General features: G+C 38.2%; 1 protein-coding gene across 2 annotated transcripts in view; it reads right to left on the bottom strand.

The window, feature by feature from the left end:
• LOC102294825 (ras-related protein Rab-27B) overlaps positions 1-15,644 on the bottom strand; it is a 92,464-nt gene that overhangs the window by 15,375 nt on the left and 61,445 nt on the right. For both annotated transcript variants that reach the window (XM_005921666.2, XM_005921667.2), the window contains exon 2: positions 3,948-4,119. In XM_005921666.2, the coding sequence (XP_005921728.1) occupies positions 3,948-4,100 (153 nt within the window). In that variant the 5' untranslated portion in view covers positions 4,101-4,119. The remainder of the gene's footprint in view (positions 1-3,947; positions 4,120-15,644) is intronic.

Raw genomic sequence — 15,644 nt, 5'->3', positions numbered from 1 at the left:
TGTGTGTGTGTGTGTGTGTGTGTGTGTGTGTGTGTGTTTCTTTTAATTACATGGCTTAAATCCATCTAGACATAGTCAAGAACATGTAGTGCCAGATTCAGTTGTAGTTCTCATTCAACTTGTCACATGCTGACACATGAGCAGCACATTTTAGCTCACTAGGTATCCCATTGGCACGATTTTACAACATGCCCTAACCCTAACCATTCAGAGGATGGATAAGAATGGCCAGACTGCTCCAAGTTCACTGGAAGACAACAGTAACTCAAATAATAACTAGTTACAAACAAAGTACACAGAAGAGCATCTCTGAGCACTCAATACAAGTCATATTTGCCTGGTGTGATGAATCTCAATTTCTGCTGTGACGTTTCATTTTTCATATCATCTCACACCAGACATACCCCTGTGTGGTAGCCATACCACACAAGGGTCAACCTTATGTCTTTGGGCTGAAAGATGTGCCATTATACTACCCCAAAGCCAAATTCCTCCTTACATCAACAGTTTCTAGTCTTTGTTTGTTTAATTTAAGGCCTATGAAAGATGCGCTGAACCGTGGCTACTATGGTTACAAGTCAGATTTCTGAGATAATAATCGAGCACTAAAACAGTCGGTAATGTGAGTTTCATAATGACTAGTACCCTGCTAGTTTTGTAATGCATATTAGAGGCCATAAGAATCAAAAAGATGTGGGTCATAATGAGCCGTTTCCTCTTGGTATGAGCACCGAAGCACAGTTTACCAGAAGTGTTCACTTAATTGTCTGTCTGGGAGTCACGAAACTTTCATTTACAAACTCTGGTTAAATGTCTCATGGGATGAACAAACTGATCCACATTCAGCTTTCAGACCTCATGAGAACTCTGAGGAAGTACAGCTGCGAACTAAAGCTGTGATCACACATTTGTCTGCTTCTGTGTAATAATCAGATAGAACGGTTTGAAAACAAGGTGTGACCTTTAAACACATGCACGCGTACACACACACACACACACACACACACACACACACACACACACAAGGTGATGAAACAATCAATCCTATGAGTCATCCGGAGAGGTGGGATTAAAGCAGCATTGTCTGTATTTCAGACCTGCAAAGGCAGCAGGGCACCAAAGTGACCAAACCAAGCTTCGCCCACTCTCTGATTCAGATAAGAGCATTCACAATGAGATATTTGCACGTACTCATTTCGATGGTCAAGTATAGAAACTTTTATCAAGTCTCAGGTGAAGTTTAAAGTGGAACTCTACACAGAATCAAGTATGAAACTCTCAAAGATTATAAAAGGATTTTAATACAACAAATTTCTGGAATATAGCATGAGCGATTGGTCCTGCAGCATTAAAAGAGAAACAACAACAACAACACAGGAATTAAAAAAAAAAAAAAAAAAGTCTTCTGCCTCTAGAGCAACAAGAAGCTCTGCAACCTGTCATTCATCATTTACCCAAAACAACATCTCCTTCACTGTCAGTCCAAACATGGCAATAAATTGCTTCTGTCTCATCAGCCATCTTTCAAGCCTAAAACAATTTTTAAAAGACTGTCAACTTGTCAAGACATGTCACCGTCATATTTCTTGGGGTCCATGAGTGTCAGCTCAGGAGAAAAGCATCTTATTTAGAACTGTCACCACATTCTGTCACTATAACGTTACTGGTTCTGTCAGTGTGTGTGGTGTAAGGATCAACTTGTACGAAGTACTTGAAGCGCAGAAGTAAACTAGCTCTTAACATTAGCAGAAAGTGATCACAGAGGGCTTTTTTCTAACAACAGTTTTACAAGGCAGCTATTAAGTGGATTAAAATAATATAATATTGCAAATTAGATTGGGGAATCAGGTGGTCCGGAAATTAAACGGATAGTCCGCAGACATGTTAGCAGCTCTCTGAGGCTGTAGTTGAACATAGTGATGATTTAAACTAAACACCAGCCTTAATGATTGCTAATGCTAATGATGCTAATGATTAACAGCTGTTTACAATGAACCTCCTCACTTAAGGGTTTAACTATACTAATTATGTGCTGATAAATAACAGTATTCAAACAAAAGTAAAACTTGCTGATCAAACCGTGTTTGCAATATTACAATATGTTAATTGTGATATGTCTTATTAAGCAAATATTGCTATTCTTAGTGCCATATCTATGAAAGACTTTAAAGAAGATCTGTTACGCTTTGCATAATTTTCTGTTCAAACTAATCCTTTGCTATACAGCCTCAGAAGTTTTATTTTCTGTATGAAACAAACTGTTTAAGCCATTTTCCCCTAACTTTAAGCCAGCTTTTTTTCTTATTGGCTGCCAGAACAGGAAGTAGGTTGGGCATCTATGCTTACAACCAGAGAGTGTTCCAATCACTGTTAAGGATCCTTAGACCCAGCCTATTCATTATGTCCTCTGTGGTGGACAAAAAACTGAAAGATACTTTTTTTCTGGGTTCGCATTATTTAAAAGTTTGCTCACGTTTAACTGCAGATCATTGGTTACCCACTGGTTTGAGAAGTCAAACTGTGAATCTGTTTTTAAGCTGTGCATTTTTGCATTCTTGTTGTTTTGAAGACCAGAGCAAGGACTGTATCTGACTGTGAAAAACCCTCACACCACAAACTCAAAGAAGGGCTGTTTGTCAATCACGAGGTAGGCCAATGCTAAAGCACACCAATTATAACCCCAGGTTTTCAGTCTAAATGATCATTATATTATGTTCAATAAGACCCGAAATCGATTGATCGATTAACACCATAAACTTAACACATATACAACCAGACTTATTTGTTCAACCAGATAACTCATCTGGTGGTTATCAGAAGGAATGCAGGTTTTAAAGCACACTGACTACATTTTTCATGTCTGCCTGAATGAACTTCTATTAGAAATCACGACTGCAACTTGGCACATGGTAGAGTAAAAAGAAAAAGAAAAAAAACCCTATATGATAACATAACCATCCCTACCCAATTAGCTCCTGAACCTTTGTCTGCTGACAGCTGATAAGTCAAAGTCAAAGTCAACTTTATTGTCAATTCTGCCACATGTACAGGACATACAGAGAATAGAAACTACGTTACTCTCAATCCCTAGATAAAATAGCAAATGAACATTTAAATATAAGAGTGATTAAAAAATGCAGGTAAAATAATTAAAAAGTAAAAATTTAAATAAATACAATACAATTTTACATATAACAAGAAAGCTATACAATATACAATATAATGGGTAAATGACATTGGGTGCAAACCAGGCAGAGTAGTGCAAATAGGCAAATAATCTCTCATAGTGCCCTTTGTTATCTGGCAGCATATGTTTTATAGCTATCAGATGAGTGCATCACCCAAACACCCTGCCCAGCGCATCCTAGAAAGTCCCCAAGCCACCTGACCCTCCAGCACTTGATCCAGCCCTCACATAACTATCAAAAAGGAAGCTTAGTTTTACAAGTAAAGAGGACATGTCCCCAAACTTGGGCTCAATCTTTGGAAACTAACAAGCACAAGTAAGCCCCCACTCTGAGAGCTAAATGCTTTCTTTGGAAAGCCTTCATTTATAAATACCACAGCAATTATGTTAGACGCTAACTAGTTAACGACCATCTTTTCACGGGTAATTTATTCCGGGTCATTTATTCCCGGCTGAATCTGACCCAAGTTTGTTTTCCTTGCATAAGTTAAAATAACATGACTGTAGAGTGACTCAGCTCAGCAGCCACTGTGGGAGAAAAGCAGCAGAAAACCTGGGCTTGATCTGACCCGCTGTTTGTGCTTTGATAACTAAAAGCTCTGGACAAATCAAACTGTAACTATGGTAACCAAAGTGGCTGCTAACTTGAGATGAAGATGAATTAAATGTTGTGTAAAACTACACAATCAAAAAGAAACTTCTACAAGCTACACACAGGGCGCACATTTGTTCGTAGGAATAATAAAAGGTAAGAACTCACCACTCTCTTTTCCCTGAAGTCGATGCCGACTGTGGTGATGAACTTGGGGTTGAACTTGTTGTCTGTATATCTGTACAGGAACGTGGTCTTCCCCACGCCGGAGTCCCCCAGGGCAAGGAGCTTTATAAGGAAGTCATAATCCCCATCAGTCATAGTGATGACCGCAATAAACCTGCAGAAAACAGACAGAGTCACACGATCACGCACAGACCCACACACCAAATCCCAAGGTTTCAGCTTCCATGGGTATTCAGTTTGTCTGTGATAAAAACCAAGCCAGAAAAAAGGAAATAAGCGAGAAACAAGGAAGCCAACAAATAAGCTGAGGAACAGAACAAGGAGATGGCAACACAACCACACACACATGCAAACACCAACTGTCATGTTGAATTATGGTGGTGGGGATCATGGGACTGTCCAGACCAGAATATGGCTTTCTGGGAAAATAGTAACTGTGTGAGAACATAGCTAAGTGGGAAAATATTTAAGAAAAGAAGAAATGGTGTAAGAGTGCAAAAAAAGAAAAAGGAAAAAAAAAGGCAAGCACACACTTTATATATTTTACAGACTATTTTCATTTTATGCAGTTTTAGCTAAAAACAGTCAATGAGTTTGCTGTCAATTAAACGGGAGTTAAGCATGTCAAAACCAGTGGCACCACAATACAAACCCTTGTAAGAAACCTTTTGGCGTCGCATTTACATAATTTAAATAAGGATTTTGAAGATGCTGCTGACAGGCAGGAGGCAGATGACAAAGAAAAAATCATGGACATATAGTAAAGGACGACATGCAGAGAGTTGGTGTGACAGAGGATGCTGCTGCCATAGTGACATGGATGCGGATGGTCGAGTGTGGCAAACCCTAAAGGAACCAGGCAAAAGAAGACAATAAGAACAATCTTTTAATATACAGGCTTAATTTTAAGGAGGGACATAATTAACCTTTTCTAAACCAAACCAGTCACAAAGACCAAGTAAAACAAAGTATTGTTCACTTACCCAAAATGGTAAGTGAACAAAACTCTATATTGGACAAGCTTTGACCAGTGTTGGCGTCATAAATAAATAAAAACACTACAATTGTTATTTTTTAATGAGTTTTTTAAAGAATTTAATGCACTATGCAATACTTATTTATCCCCTGGTGAAAGTAATTAGTCACACCATTCGTTATTTGGCTTTTTTATTACTTCATAACATTACCTCACATGCATTGTCACATGATTATCAGTAGACAATATAAACCTGAGTGCTTGAAAAGAGACTTCTTTTTGGTTCATAAAGAGGTTTTCATCACCCCTCCAAAAGAGGCCTCTCCAGTTCTAAAAACCTGCAGAGGACACTACAGTGTTCAACTCTGTTGCAATTCAGCTCTTTTTATAACTTCACATTTCTTCGAGGCTGTCTGACCAACAACAGCACAGAGAGCCCACAGACTGACTGTACCTCATATTTGTCTCGTATTTTTTGCAGTGCCTCCATTAACAACAACAGTAAAAGTTGAAAAATGCAGAAACTGGAATGGTTAGAAACAATTGCTGTGACGGTGCAGGCTCTGGCTGCTTCTTTGGGTTTGACAGACCAATTGCTTATTGAACCTTCACTGTCTATGCAGATGTTTGCAAATAGCCAATGTCATACTGGCAGCAGTGATTAGTTTCTGTCCTTTAGTTTGCACCCATCACACTTTTGTCTTTTAGTAACATAAAAATGAAAGTAATGTCAAAATCTACACTAATTAAATGCCTGGCCAATTCACCACTACATGGCTTCCTGGAGGATAATACTGTACTTTAGCCACAGCAGTCAAGCTTTTAGATCGGCTGTTGGCACAGTGACTGCTATTGTTACCTCACTTGAATCAAGGCTTCTGAAGCTTTAGCCATAACATGTTAAATGAGTTGCTTTCTGTGGATTTTGATGTTTTGTTTTTTTAAACCAATTGTTGTTGGTTTCAAATTATGTTCCCAGGACATTGATAAGGGCATCCCTCAAGGATTGATATCCAACCAACTACTTTGTACAGTGAACATAAATATTTATTTTCCAAGTGGACTGTAATGTTTTGGGGGTTTTTTGTTTTTATCTGCTCAAAAGCCACTTTGAAGCCCCACCATAAACCAGGAACTTCAATATTTCCAAAGTTCCAGTTTGGTCTGGTCATCCAGCATCATAAACACTTGTGAATTTAGCTTGCATAACAAAATGTCCTACAAAAAAAAAAATAAAAAATTTAACAATCCTATACCAAAGGTCTTCATCTATTTCATATTATTACGACTACCTGTGAACTACTGAACACTCTATAAATGTGTTTTTCATGTGAAACTCCTAATTGTGTAAATCATTCAGGTACATAGTGTATTGTAGTCTAGTGTCTGTCTGCCTCATGGCTAAATGTGGCATATTTAGAGAGAAGATCATAAGACTAAGATTTAGTCAGCTGAGAAGAAGCATGGGAAAAATTCTGCTTTATTATAGTGAGGGCAGTGATTTGCCAGGAGGTCAAATCTCCTCACAATAACCTCACTGTACCTCAGAGAGACAGTACAATGAGAATCAAGAGTAACATATTTATAACAGACTAAAGATGGTACACTGCCACTTAACCTGGATAGTGGATTTAATAAGCATCCACTTCCTTCTTTAACCTAATCACAGTTAGTGCTTCCCAAAAAGTTGATTCTGTTCATCTGGATTTAGAGTTTTCAGTGAGTATGGATCGAGGCAGTTAGCCATTTCCAGCCAGTTACAATAAAAAGGTGGGGGTGTAAATCTTTGTAATGCTGTACAATATTTCTTCACATTTAACATTCATTCAAATGCATTTTATATTCCTTCTCATACAGTGGTGATGAGAGAAGTTCATTGATATGTCAATAGCTGAAAACTCAGTCTACACAGTAAATATTATCACCTAAACTTCTCTCTGGCTACCTCCTCCAGCTTTTCCAGAGGACACAGACATGCCATCCGAGAGATAGAATCTCCCTAGTTTTTCTTAGGTCTGCCCCAGGACCACCTCCTGGTAGGACAAGACCAACGGCAGTGCCCAGGAAGGGGTCCTGGGCAGATCCCTGAACCACCCTAAACCTTCAAATCAATATAGAGGAATAGCAGCTCTCCTCCAACTCCCTCCTCACCTCATCTCCAAGACTCCACACATCCCTCAGAAGCAGCTCATTTTCACTGGCTGTGTCCACAATTTCTAACTGTCAGCCTGTATCCAGAACTTATGACTGAGGATGAGGGTAGGAACTTGACTCAGCTTTCTTTACTACAACAGATCTGTATCTCACATCACTGGAGAAATCACACCAATCCATCTGTAAATCTCCCACTCCATTTGCTTTTTTATTATTGATGTAAATACGATTTACCTATTGTTTTTGTATTTTCAGTTAGGTGAAACTAATTCGATGAAATTGCTCTGTTCACCAAAGAACAGAAATATATATACCAACAACAAGAGATACTGGTTTCCTGCTGTTCACATTCTGGCACTGGAGAACATTCCATCTTCATAACAAGCAAAACCATAAACAAAAACAAAACAAAAAAGAAAATCACAAAAAATAGAAATGGCTATAAAGAGAGGAGAAATGGGAGCTTCTGCAAAGAGAAGAGATGACATGTGTTTGTATGAGGACACGTCGTCAGTGTTACTATCAAAAGGTCCATCAGGAAGTAGTGCTTTGCTCCTCCCCCTCTGTTATCGTTCATATCTTACTGATAACAGACTGCTTTCATTCTGACTCTGATGCACAAACACACGCAGCTGCATAAACTAAGAGCTCTTTAGTTTGTGGTTATGGGTATTCTTAAGACCACATTAACATATACTCTATGCTGAATATTTTAAGCTCCTAACATGAAGCACTGCTCCATACCGTTCCTAATGTAACAGCATACTTTTTGCATTTATAATTATCAGAAGACATCCTCCATGTTGTTTAAACGGTGAGAAATGAAACTTTATCAATCTGAAGCTAAAGAGTCTTGCTTCATAACTTTATCTTTACGACATGTGAGCTGCCTTTAGAGCACTGAGGAGGAACACATCAGAACACTGACTTCCTGTTCTGGAATAAACAGCCAGCATTTCTGACAATCTGATAAATGTATGAAGAAAAGTCACACTGACTGATTTTCTTTTCTAACTTTCTTTCCTGAATAACTCCAGCCAGGCAAACAAGTCAAAATCTGCAGAGCTAAATGTTTCCTTATCATCAGGGAACAAACTTTACCAGCAACCTGTGCCATGTGACTTATATGTTGATTTGGATGTATAAAAACAGCAAACCAAATGTTTTGAATATTTATTTTTCCAAATATTGAGAAATCTTGAGAATATTGAGTTTCTCATTAACTGTAGGAACATCGTGCATTTACTGAGCTTTAAAACATGCCTTTGAACAGGGGACTTTCTTAACCTTTAAAAAGACATTCAAGAAATTAGTTGTAGGTGGTTTCAGATACAGGGTCATATAGTAGGTGGTGCAACCACTGCGTTCTGCACTGCCTCCATCACGGCAACTAACTTTTACCAAGTACACTATGTGCTAAACATAACCCGTGGATACCCTTGCATATAAGATTGCATATCACATCAGATTCACTTTGAAAGGCAACACCAATCACATAGACAATACTGAAGAGCATTCCCATAGAGATGGGCTCAGTAATCAAATCTTACATAGTAGTAATGATTAAATGCATTATTTATCCTCTTGGCTCCCCATCACTGTAATTAAGTATGTAATGGATTCACAATGTGGCCTAACAAAGTATCATATCCATCTATTGTCACAATGCTGCTTATACATTCAGGGGAATCTACACTTGTACAGTGAGACATAAATCCTTCTGGCAGACCCAGGGTGTAATTTTCACCATTCACTGCTGTGCTGCTCTTAACACTCGCTGACTTATTACACTGTACATTTAATGTGAAGGACAGAAAAAAAAGGTGGTGAAGTCTAGACTGTGCATAATACAACAGCATGTATTAAAACAACATTTGGAGGTGAGATTTCAAACCTGCCGACCTTAATAAGGTAGCATCACTGCATAAAAACATGTAAATCTCCCATAAACGACATAATGTAAGACAAAGGCTCTGCTTTGCTCTTTGGCCTACTTGCATAAAATCCTGTGTGTTCTTTTGATCAGGTCTTGAGCCTGTAGCAGTATGTACATATTCAGTTTGGTGGAGTTAGCCTGAGTTTCCTGTGGAACAGCTCCAACATTACCATTTATAATCACTTATTAAGTTAAATGTATACCTCTTTATCCTTACAATGCATTGCAATGCCTTATAACCATTCCCTGAGTCTTGTAAATTAAGATTACTTTACCCATCATGAGCCATAGAGGTTTCAGGTCAAAGTAAAGCAAATTTCAGCTAAATTTTGACCTTACTGCAGTGACCGCAAATCTTTCTGACAATTCATTTCAGTACAAGTCAGAAAACAAGTATATTCTTAATTGCAGGCAGTGAGTCCTGGATGAGATGACCAAATAGCTTATTGGAACCACACTTCACATCATTCCAGTGTTTCCAACACATAGGTGGATAGGCAGTCCAGATACACTGAGCATTTTATTTATTTATTTATTTTTTAATCTGTCCTAGACAACATAATCTATTTACCACTGGAAAGTTTTCTCACTCTTATTTTGAAAGTTGCCGCTAACCAACATGCTCCAGTCTTTCCTGTCTCAGGCTTCCCTTCACACATGCTAGTCAAGCTCTTGTTGTATGCAGTCTACGTCACTCAGCCTGGATTTGACAGACAAATCAACCCTGATCGACGTCACACAAACTGTAATGTTTTGGAGTTTACATGGCGGCGATTTAGGTCTTGTAGGCCTGTTTGATGATGGCAAAAATCATAGTCCGAGAGAGATAATCATTTAACATGATTACAGGCAGAGTTTAGAAAAAGAAATTCACTGAACTCTTAAAATGAAAAAAAAAGATGAAACTCGTGTTTTAAATTATGGGGCATTTCCTTGAACTTTAATTAGAATTCATGAATAAAATAATTAAATATGTCCCACTAAATTAAGTTTTAGAGAGGGGCACAAACAAAATAAAGGGATCTATAATAATAATAATGATAAATATATAATGGAATTTGGGAGGTAAGGGAACCCTTAATAATTATTTGTTTTGTGATTTCCAGAAAACTGGCCCCATTTTGTAGTGATTAACACATGTGCTGGTTCAATTCTAGCCGGGGACACAAATTCCCTTTGGGGGTGTGTCAGAAAGTGTAAAACTCTGCCAAATCAAACATGCGGTGCTTCCCACTGTGGTCACCCCTTGTGACAAGGGAGCAGCCGAAAGCAGAATTATCAAGGCCTGTGATCAGTTAAACTGTGCAACTCCAACATTCACTGCTTTCTGTGGATTTAGCCAAACTCAATAAGATAAGAAGAAGCTTTTAGCTTCTTTCCAGCCTTCATGCACGTTTAAAGCTAGGCTAAATGTTAGGATTCCTTCAGTGACTCTAATCAGCATCAACACCTCACAATTAAATTGACCTGTTGGCTTGATGCAACCTAACATTGACCACGAACTGGCCTTTGTTACTGCAAAATTATTTGCTACTTTTTACCCATGTAGCCAATTTACTACTGTGTCTGCCATCTGTCTCGTCTTGTTCATAATTCCTGTTTAATAATTAAAACCATTACCATGATTATAAATTACCCGAACACGTTGATAAGATGTGAAAGAGGTAAAGAGGAGGAGATCCAATGCTATTTTTCCAAGAAAAAGTATGCTTGTTAATCCAGGTTTAACAGATTCATATAGAAATGTAGACAGAAACATCAGCCTGTAGTTTGTCGAACACTAAAACTCATTATCTGCAGATGGGGGGGAAGAAAAAAAAAAAAAAGCGTTTCATCTTTGGGGTTCATTAGATCTTTATACATAATGCAACCTTGAGCCTAATTAATTTCAAATTAAATCAATAAATAATTCATTTCAGTTTAATACATTTTCAACCAAACCCAAGTTGGATTTCCAAATTAGATTTACTCTCTCAGGACCAGATGGCTCTGAGCAAAACATCCGATTTTTGTGTCGAGTTTAGAGCTACCTAGCAGCATGTGAGTGTTCACAGTTTACATGACGAGATGAAAAGCAGTGAAACAAAAACAAAGCAAAAAAAAAAATAAAAAAATCATCAGATAAAGGTTCTAGCAAAATATATCACAATACATTTTTTTAGGTCCAACAACACTGGTTTTTACAGAGACACATCCCAACAAAAGGATGTGTAAAAATTTCCATTGTACTACTAAAAAGCAGCAGGACACTGATGACGGCCTATGCTGGATTAATTATTTATCCACATTCACTGGGTTCATCTGTATCTCCTCGCTGCAGTTTAACCTTTACAACTAAACTTTAAGCATTAAAAATAGTAAGCCTCTGGAGAAGTATTTGTAGCTTATTAGCTATGTAAGGTTCATGTAACCTCGCCCTCTGATTAAATGCTTCGTAGAACAGACAGAGGCAAAAGTATAAATATCTCTTCCTCTTAGGAGCTCGGAAGGAAACACGTCTGGACTTCTTTAAGTTTCCTTGAAGACGTTTCACCTCTCATCCAAGAAGCTTCTTCAGTTCTAAGAGCAACTGGTGGAAAGCCCCAGATTATAAGACCCTAGGAGTGTCCCTAAGAGGGTCCTGGACCACTTATTGATCGTCAACCTAATCACACGAGCCAAGGTATGAAAACGGGTGTAGGTCACAATCAGCAATGGTTTCGGGTGAACTCATTGTGAACCCTACCCCCCACCCTATTATGTGATTTACTGAGGTCAAAAGGCCCAGGATGTGAGTGGGCGTTAAGGCATCTGGGAAGGGATAGATGGCTGACAGTTTGTGTCACAGGCCACCACCTCTGTTTAAAGATGGTCGTTCACAGTGGACATAGATGGCTTCTTTCACTACTCTTTTGAACCATCTGTCCTCTCTGTCCAAAATGTGAACAGAGACAAAGGTCACTCGAAAGAGTGACCTTTGTCCTTTAGATGCAGATAGACATCCGAGTCTTGTCCTGTCGAGGTGGCTCTCTGATAAACCTGCTACTGAAGAGGTTTGAGAGGCTTCTTCATCATATGCCTAATCATAAGCTGAGCTCAACATAGATTATAGTAAATACTATGAAAGCTAGAAGTTGCCCAAATGATAGCATTAACATGATCAGATAGGGAAAAAAAGCCCTACAGAAAACACCCACCGCTGCCTAGGATAGGCATTTTGAATTTTAATGTCAGACATTTAAATTTTACAATTTAAACTCCCAAATGGTAACATCATGTTTACCAGTTGCACAGGAGGTCAATCTAAATATGGAGTCAATCGAAATTTGTTATAGTAACTGAGCTAAAAAAAAAAAAAACAAACTTGAAATATGACATCTTTATTCATTATGACGTTGCCAGTTTTTAAATCTTTAATCTGTAATACCAAAGAAATACAGTGCTTGTTTCTTTAGAAACAATCGGGCAAATTTAGTCTTGTTTACTTTAATTGCATCTGTGCCCATTAGTAGCACTGCTATGTGCAATTTGTTCATTACATTAACCACTGAGAACAGCCATGAGCAACTACTGTATTAAAAAAATAAAAATCTATATATTTTATGTATTTTAATGTCCAGTTTGCATTAGAAACCATACTGACTGCATGGTGACCGCAGGAGAAAACTCATTTAGCTTGTTTAACGTAACTATTAAGTACACCCATAAAATGTTTCCTGTGAATCCTTTATGCAAAAAAAAAAAAAAAAAAAAAAAAAAAAAAAAAAAAAAAAGAAACAAACAAAAGGAGACACCACAGAAGCAAAATGAAAGTAAAACAGAAAGTGTTGCTTTAAAAGCCAAGTACAACAGCTGAGAATTGGCTTACTTACGCCAGCTGTCCGTACTTGACAGAGAAACAATGATAAAGACACTCACTGTGAAAACAAAGCATTAACATTGGTGGAAAGAAAGTCATGTATTTTACTTTTGTCTTCTCAAGCTAATGTACCAATGTTTGTTTCTCAGTAAGCCTTTATTATTAGAAGCAGCAGACATTTGTCAGAGACCTTTACATTTGACTGTTGTGGCCTCTAAATCACTTTAACCAGATCTGACTAATTTGTTTCCCATCTCTGCAGTGGACTCTGTTGAAAACCTGTGCTGTCATTAGCAATCTATTCTGTGGAGCCGAGCGATCAATAACCGCTAACATGGGTGAAGATTGACCCTTGATTATTCAATTTGCTCAGGCGTCCTCCTGGTTTATGTCTTGCATTGTTCCAAACCTTTCAGCAAATCAGACCCACTTAGCAAAACAGTGAGGCACATCTGGCACGGTGGAGCAGAAAGATCAAAAGCATGAATGTAGCCAAGAGGTCTAAAGAGTGCTGCTTTCATCACAAAAAATAACACTCTAAATTATGTCTACAGGAGTGAACTGCACAAACAACATTGGGAGAAGTGCATATAACGATAATACTGATTTTAACAGTACCACTAGTTTAACCAATAATGCTCAGAGATATGGTACTCGTCAGTTCTTATCTTTTAAGAAAATAAAAAAACAAATTAAGAGTAAAGTAGACCTACATTACACCTTCCTTAGTCTTTAATCCTAATGCTAACCTTATGGAATTAGAATATCTTATTTTATTTTGTTCTTCAACATCCCTACCAACAAGAAGAAACTTTCTGAATATTTTTGTATGCCTGTTGATCAGAAAGTCCTAACTTTCTCCATAACACTCTAATCCCTAATGATAACTTAGGCTTCATGGTCCGTTCATGAATAAACTGGAAGTTGGAATTTCAGAGTTACCATCCCCAATTTAAATCTACAACACCCCTTCAGCTTGAAAACTTAGAGCAGCCCCAGCAACCTTGAGTTATTAATCCAAGATGGCGGTACTGAATGTAAACAGTAGTAAAACTAAACTTAGTTTGATGTGCCACTTTTGTGCATTTTATGACTCACTAAATAAGCCGTATGCAGAGCACTAATCAGGCTCTATACATGAATGTGGGTTTTTTTTAAAGTTTCACCACAGCTTATGGAGGAAGAAAGAGAGCAAAGGAGAATGCAAACTCTGGGCAATTGCAATAATCTGTTAGTAACCAGCTCAGCCACAAGGGGCTTTTTGTTGGAGCACCCTCTTTGTGACCAATTTCCAACTTCCATTAACTAACTTAGTGGCGGGCTAACAGGTTACAGCAAAAATAACTTTCACCAGACTACAATGCAATCATTTAGGTGTCAGCAATACAAGGACATGGTTAATCCCCACCAAGATTATAATGCACTTTAAATAATAATATTCATGTATTGTGTATTTCACACTACCCATCTGTTTTTGTATTTAGCTACACAGACATAGCATCCTGTGGTTTCTACCCTATGCCTGTCACATGTCCTCTTGTGTCTCTGTTTGCATACAGAGTTGCTGTACTTAACTTAATAATATGTCATTAATGTCCTCTATGTCCCACTGAGGCCTCTGTTGGCAACATATTGACAGCAGTGGCAGTAGGTGGGTTTCAGAATCAGAGAAGTGCTTTACAAATTCATTTCAGTTTAAGAAAGGAAAATAAACCCCTCAGGGAACAAAAAATAAACTCAACAGTTATTGAGATAATTAAATCTGAACCACAGCAGCATATCAGCATATAACTGGAGGAATAAAGTTCCACTTTGAATTCTGAAATTGCAGATGAGATAAAAACCTCTAAAAAGCCAATAATATGGCCAATCTCCTATTTGAATATCCACACATAAGGACTAGTGATCAGACAGATTGTGTTTATAGTAACGCAGTAAAAACCTGTGACATTTTCATCAACATCAATATGTTTGGCTGTACTCAGCTTGTAATACACAACAGTACACCCAATTCATGAAAGCATTTCCACCTGCTCACAGTCTGGCACATCCTTGCAGCCACATATCTTTGCAGTAATGATGGATAAACTTCAAAACGGAAAATTCAAAAGGAGGAGAAGACTGAGGAGAATTTGACAAAGAATTATTTGCAAGCGCAGTGAAAAACAACCCCACAGCAATGAGCGACTAACAAGTCACACTATAACAAGAGAGTCTGTCAAGAAACCAGCAATCATCAAATTCCATTTGCAGAGCTCTTCGTGCCCTGCCGTGATAGAAAGAAATTCTATTACATCCAGCCACATGAAACCTGATCAAATACAAATCAGACCAGAATGCTGGAATTTAGACTAATGTGCAGAGACACAATTGAACATTGTGGTCTCATGACTCTAATAGTTGTGATGTGTTTAACTTGGTTATGTCCAACAGCTCTAGACTTGTAAACAGAATACCGCTGAGACTGCTGTGTATGGAGCTTTACACAAAGCATATTTGTTAAATAGGGAGAATCTGCTGTTTTTCCAGCATATTTGAGTGTTGCAACCATTGTATGATGAATGCTTACTAACCAAATGGTAAATGGCCTGTATTTTTGTATTCGCTTTACACGTCCAGTCATCCACCCATTCACACATTGGTGAGGGGAAGCTACATTGTAGCCACAGCCACCCTGGGGAGCACTGACAGAGGCGAGGCTGCCGGACACTGGCGCCACTGGACCCTCTGACCACCACCAGTAGGCAACGCCCAAGGACACAACGACCGAGACTG

This window comes from Haplochromis burtoni, unplaced genomic scaffold (genome assembly GCF_018398535.1).
Source record: "Haplochromis burtoni strain Fernald_Lab_line unplaced genomic scaffold, NCSU_Asbu1 Contig_51, whole genome shotgun sequence".
NCBI classification, from domain to species: Eukaryota; Metazoa; Chordata; class Actinopteri; order Cichliformes; family Cichlidae; genus Haplochromis; species Haplochromis burtoni.
This window is presented reverse-complemented; position numbering and strand designations above follow the sequence as displayed.